Source organism: Octodon degus, unplaced genomic scaffold (assembly GCF_000260255.1).
Source record: "Octodon degus isolate 3935 unplaced genomic scaffold, OctDeg1.0 scaffold00082, whole genome shotgun sequence".
Taxonomy (NCBI): Eukaryota; Metazoa; Chordata; class Mammalia; order Rodentia; family Octodontidae; genus Octodon; species Octodon degus.
Window position 1 is genome coordinate 11,081,748 of NW_004524658.1, and position 6,624 is coordinate 11,088,371.

General features: G+C 39.7%; 1 protein-coding gene across 42 annotated transcripts in view; it reads right to left on the bottom strand.

Annotated features, from left to right (window-relative positions):
• Neb (nebulin) overlaps nt 1-6,624 on the bottom strand; it is a 221,833-nt gene that overhangs the window by 28,795 nt on the left and 186,414 nt on the right. For 41 of the 42 annotated variants that reach the window (XM_023721397.1, XM_023721387.1, XM_023721355.1 and 38 more), the window contains 4 exons: nt 4,509-4,619; nt 3,678-3,782; nt 3,035-3,139; nt 1,129-1,233 (listed from right to left, as the gene is read on the bottom strand). In XM_023721397.1, the coding sequence (XP_023577165.1) occupies nt 1,129-1,233; nt 3,035-3,139; nt 3,678-3,782; nt 4,509-4,619 (426 nt within the window). The remainder of the gene's footprint in view (nt 1-1,128; nt 1,234-3,034; nt 3,140-3,677; nt 3,783-4,508; nt 4,620-6,624) is intronic. The other variant, XM_023721366.1, reaches the window with a different exon arrangement.

Here is a 6,624-nt window from a genome sequence, read left to right on the forward strand (position 1 = left end):
TTTTTTTTTTTTTTTTTTGGTCTCTTTGAGAGAGGGTCTCACCCTACAGTTCAGGCTGGCCTTGAGCTCACTTTGTAGCACAGGATGCTCCTGAACTTGCAATGATCCTCTTAACTCAACTTCCCAGAGTGCTGGGATTACAGGCATGCGCTACCACATCCAACTTTTAAGCTTCTAAACTCCACAAACTACTACTTCCGTCCAAAACCATTTATCTGTATAGCTGAAGATAGAGGAGGAGGAGGAGGAATGTATTTAGAGCACACAGAAATTCCAAAGAAGCCTGTTTCCCATTGAAATGGACTTCCTAAGCTTCAAAATAAGACCCCATTCTTTTCTGCTTGTGTTTAAAAATGACTAAAAAAATTTTAATGCCTCCATTTGTAATTCTAGGATAGGAAATATGGCACCTTAATTTTCTGGGGTCTTGATATACATCTTGTTTTATATATTTATTTATTTTTATTTTAGGACAGGATCTACAGGTTGTTCAGGGTCTCACTGTGTAGATCGGACTCCCAGTGATCCTCCTATTTACAGGCTCCCAAGTGCTGGGATTATAGGCATGCATCACCACACCCAGTCTCCATCGCAGTCTCAGTGTGCCCTGGGGGCGGGGCCAGCACAGCAGGCCGGGGAGTTCAGACTCCTAGGCCCTGTGTCTCCTTAAGCACGGGCTTTAATCCATGGAGCTATTTGGCTGTCCCTTTGGTATACATCTTGGTTACCGATTGCTTTTTTCTTGAGCACCCTACTAGGAGTACACAGCATCTTAAAGTAAAGGATACACCTGCGTGGAGGGAATTTTTCATTTATCAAGAAAAAATTCAAATTATATTCAGTATAATTTTTTCAATGCTAAGAATAGTTGGCTGTGTTTTCGTTTTATGAAAATGATTATTAAAATAATTCGTAAATGGAAAATATCTACCACATAGAACATTTTTTATAATTAAATTGAAGGATTTCTGTAGTGAAAAAATTGTTAATTTTTTCACACATTAAAAAAAATCACGTTAAAAAGATTTACTGTTATCACTTTGGGATAAGCAGGAGGCTGGATATGCTTGTTGGCACAGTCTGGGGTCATTGTGTCACTGTTGTGTTGTGTGTTTTTGTAGCACTTACCCCACTCTGCATCTGCTGGGATTCTTTGGCAGTGATGTATGTAGGTGTCTCAAAGTCCAACATGGGCTTTCCTCGCTCCTTTTCGTATTTTTCTTTGTATTTTACCTAGTGATGAAAAGCCTGGTTAGATACTTCTCTAGCTAATTTTTGGTCAGAAACCAGTTTAAGGACGGTACTTTTGCAATAATATATTATGGCCAACTGGGTCATCTCACTGTCACTCCAGTTTGTGGCTTTCAGATCCAGGACCTTTTTGCTGTTGCCTGGGTTGTGGTGGAGGGATACAGTCACATTTAGACCCAATTCAAGGAGACAAAGAACCACTGACAAGAATCAGCTGAAAAAAACATGGATGCAAAGAAATATATGGAGAAACATACACATAAATGAGAGTAGAGAAGATTTTATTTCTGGCTTTGGTTTTTTTGAGACAGGGTCTCACTATGTAATTCAGGCTGGCCTTAAACTTGCTTATGTAGCCCATAAGCAAGTCTGAACTCACAGAAATCCTCCTCTCTCAGCCTCCTGAGAGCTAGGATTAGAGGAGTGCACTACCATGCCTAGCAGAGACCTGGAGTTTTGGCTGACTCGATAACACATACAACTTTGTTTATGATACATAATTCTCTTGGTCATAATGGGTCATATATTTAATTAACTCAAAATATATCAGTATAAAGATGAAAGCTAGTTTCCATGTTGACTGAATTATTAATAAACTGAATAATTTCAAAGATTCGTACTGTTATTTTATAAATATAATTTCCTTAGAGCATGTGTTAGAAGTGGGGGAGCCATATGAATATTCATAGTTCACAGAGGAAACAGTGCAAGGGAAACTAAGGTCTTGGTTCACATGGCCCCTTATGGCACTGCTCTATCTCAGCTGCTTTTCTCAGGAATGAGGACATCTCTAGTAATGTACCTCTCTGGTGCATGTCCCGAGGGCACCTACATAATGTAGAATTTGTGCTCTAAAGAGCACGTGATGACAAATTCTTTCCTCTGAAAAACCTTCAATTATTTGACAAATTTAACAATTTCTTAATATCTAGAGATTTCTTCATGGTAGATCTGATCATGTCACCTCCTCTATTAAAACCCTCCCCAAACTCTGTCATCTGTTAGTATTTCCTGTCTTGAGATGCAGACCAAGGATGATAGGGGAGTTCCTGGGAGGGGGTTTGTCTCTCCAGGAACGCACTTTTTGTGCCCTGTTACAACTTGAACAACGTACTACATGTGTATTTCTCCCCTACACGCAAATGACATTTCTGATTATAATAATTCATTTCAAAATGTTTCTAAATTCAAATCTCCTCTGTCTTTCTGCAGTATCCTCAAACATGCAGTAAAAGATATAGAAATATTAGTAAGTATATATATACACATATATATATATACATATATATATATATATATATATATATATATATAGAACACACAGAGATAAGAGAGAGAGAGAGAGAGAGAGAGAGAGAGAGAGAGAGCTTGCACAAAATAGAAGATGAAGAGAGGAAGGAGGTCTTTTTCAAATGGAAAGAGGCAAAAGATGCAAAAAAACCAAAAACATTCAAATGGAAAGAGGAACAAGAGATGGAGATGGAGAGGTTGGGGTGGGAAAAGGAATGAAAAAGATGATTACATACAGAACCTTTGCAAATGGGAAGGGAACCAACAATTGGAAGGAGCTGGGAAGGAGAGAAAAGGTAGCAGGTAAAGATCCAAAACCGATGCAAAACAGAGAAAAAAGAATTAAGATGTGTTATGTACAACTACGTACTCCCCACAATAACTAATTATCATACATTACAAGTGTGTACTCATAAAAAAGCAGCACTCCTATCCTTGAGTGAATTCATGAAAATTTTGACAGGTGGACATGTGTCAGCCTTGGTCAACTTACTATACTCTGTAACTCTGTGGCCTCTTTTAGGTGCAGCTGCTCCAGGTTATCTGGGATCGTGTGGTAGTGGCCTTTGCTCTTCTCGTAGTTCTTCTTGTACTGGTACTGAGGGTGGGGGCAAAAAGGCACAGGGGTCGAGAAGCTGCTCAAGCTTCTTAGTTTTCCTCTTTGATTACACATTGTCACAGCAGCATTGTCAAGACCAAACTAAAATTAGCAAGCACTCAACAAAACATTTTCTTAAAAAGTAAAAGATGGAGAGCCAGGTTTAGTACTATCAGTTAATACCAGATGAAAACATTCAAGTTGTGTGGCTTCTTCAAAGAAGGTGTTAAAAGTTAAAAATGAAAGAAATTCTTTCAGATGGTAGTTCTACGTCCACAGAAAGAGGAAAAGGAATGGTTAATTGGGCAGAAAAGTTTGAATATTTCAAGAATAGAGGCATTTTTGCTTTCTGAGAGGCATCATGGTCAGTGGAGAACTGGCCGATTAATGTCACTAGGACAAGTATACTCAGACAGAAGAGCTTTGTAAGACATCTAGTGTGTGAGCAGCAGGGAAGGAGGCACGTGTGAGCTCACAGAAGGCACTGAGCTGCAAACGAGTGAAACCAGTTGTTTCTGGAACAAATGACTGAGCTTACAGAGCTGGCGAGCTGGCTCGTGTTGAGGACGTGGTTCATGATCAGAGACTCCTTCATGTCTGTCACAGGCTTGTGAAGTTTTTTCAGGTCGGCCTTGTATTTAACCTGTGTGGCAAGGGAGGAAAAAGGAAAGGTGGAGTTAGCGCTTAATTTTTTTCACCAATGTTTTTGGACCAGTTTTGCCTTTTTATAACTGGTAATCTGAACAACTAATTTGAAGACAACAATATACAATACAACAACCACTGTGGTATACATTTTATCAAAATTCTATATTGTTTCTGTTTTTAAATTATTTTTACTCTCTTTAAAAAACTAAAAATTAGAAAGGAAATGACATAAATAGGAAACAGAAAACGGCACTAATGAAACTCTCAGAAATAAATGCTAGATGGAATTATAAAAAAACCATAGCTGGTTCACAGCAAGCAAAAGCGGAAAGAAAAACCTCAACTGTCCATTGACAGGTGAATGGACACAAAATCAGTAATGAAGTTTTGGTACACACTACAGTGTGGATGAACCTCGAAAATATTACACTAAGTGAAATAAGGTAAACACAAAAAATATAAACATTATATGACTACTGAGATAAACACTGTAAAAAAGGTAAATACGCAGAGGCAGAAAGGAGAGAGGGGAAGCTACCAGGGGGTGAGGGAAGGAAGGGAGAGTTACAGAGATTTCATTTAGGATGATGAAAATCCTTTGGAAGGAGTTAGTAGAGACAGTTGAACAACATTGTGTGCATAATTAATGCTATTGAGCCATATACTTCAACATGGTTAAAATGACAAATCTTTTACATTATTTTATAGTGTTAAAACATACCTCGCTTGCAAGATTATTAGCATCTTTCATGGTTTTATAGAGCTGGCTGTCTTTTGGATTGTATTTTGGTGCCTTGCCCTTCTCTTTGTCGAAGTTTTCTCGGTATTTAATCTAATAGAAAAATCAAATTTCCAAATTATTCCTGAAAACCAATCTATCAAAATCAATCTAGGAACTGTGGAATAGTGAAAACACAAATGCCAAAGAATATGCACATGTTATATGTAAAGAGAACATGTAATTTATTATCCAAACGAGGACATTTTTAGAGTAAAAAAGGAGCACTATTATAACTATCTATTTGGGGCACAAGGAATCAAGTATAAGATCAAGTGATACAATATCTTTCTTTCTTTCTTTCTTTCTTTCTTTCTTTCTTTCTTTCTTTCTTTCTTTCTTTCTTTCTTTCTTTTTTTTTTTTTTACCAGGGATTGAACTGAGGTCCTTGCGCTTGCCAGGCAAGTGCTTATTCCACTGAGCCATCTCCCCGGCCCCAAGTGATACAATATTGCATTTGCTACTCTTTATATTTTCCAGACTTGTGAAAATAATCTCATTTTAATGAAAAATAAAAAGAAGAGGAAAAGTCATCAGTCCAAATTCAGAGAATCAATCTAATAGACTTGATTTAGAGAATTGTGTACTTTTTAAGAAAACCAAAACAACATAGGTCTGCAGTGAGGAACTGGATAAAGGGTTACAAAATGACCAAGAGGACTGAGAAATAAGAACATTAAATTAGGAGAATTTTTTATTTTAGAATAGTATTTTGATTATAAAATCCATTTAAAAAATAAACATTTGGCATTAATAGTTGCTGAAAAATGTTTTAGTTGAATGAAAAGAAGAGATAGTCATTATGCCTAAGTAAAATATCTAAAGAAAATGACTTATAAGAGAAAGAAATGGAGTATCTAAGAGATAGAAGCTTTAAAATAAAACAAATTGCCCCGTATAGCGGCATATGTCTGTGATCCCAGCACTCTGGAGGCTGAGGCAGGAGGATCACTGCAAGTTCCAAGCCAGCCTGGGTTACAAAGTGAGTTCAAGGCCAGTCTGAGCTGCATAGTGAAACCTTAGCTCAAAAAGACCAGACTGATTCCATTGTCAATAATATCGGAGGATTAAATCCAGAAGCAGAAGTAGGATTCCACTTCTTGTTCACTCTAGGGAGAACAGAATGGGCTATTTCTACAGGTTAGCTAACTAACCAGCTAACTAACGGGCACTGTTTAACTCGCAGGGAAACCTCAGGAGTCTGCGACAGGTAAAGTGAGTTTCCCTCCTCCAAAGTCAGCACACCAGGGCCGCTACGCTCTGCGGCATCCCGCAGCGGGGTCCTCACGCGTCCCTGCACTGGCACGCGCAGCAGAAGGCACACAGCGAGAGACCACCGAAACGCTAAAAGCTGCGAAGGCCGCTGCGCGGGAGAAGACACGCGGGCAGCGCCGAGATTCCTCTACTTGGAAGGTCTCAGAGCGAGAACGCAGAGACAAAAGAAGCGCGGCGCGGGAAGGCAGGGCCAGCGGCGCCCTCGCTGCCCGGGCCAGACGCAAAGGCAGCCGCAGGCCGCTGTGCGGCCGGCCGGAAGACAGAAGGCGGAGCGCTGCTGGAACAGCTCTTCTCTGCAGGCATTTGCTCTCAAGATAAAGAAATGGGGAGCCTGAGAAGGAGAGTCAGAAGCCGGAAGCTGGCGTCAGGACCAAAAGACAACTTCTCCATAGGAATCAGAACCCCAGAGGCCGGTGCGTTCCCGAAAGTGTGCAACACCAGTGAGAAAGTAAACTGAACGTGGGGCAGGGGGGCAGGTTGGGGGGGGGACGAGAGGTGGGGGAGGGTGCAGAGGCCCGTCCAGGGGAATACAATCTGCTTCTAGAGGACTCTGAAAGTCCTCTTGTATCTTGTAGAAACCAACACATTTCTGAAACTATATTTATTCTGCGGAGCAGCAATTCCATTGGTTTCCCTTTAGCTTCTTTAGTTTCAAGATAATTTTTTTTCTTTTTTTCCATAATTTTGATAAACAAATAGCAATGAGACAGTTTCAAATCAAATTGGTAGGACAGTTTCAATAATTAACACATTGCATACATTCCTCCCAGTGGTTAATTGCTGT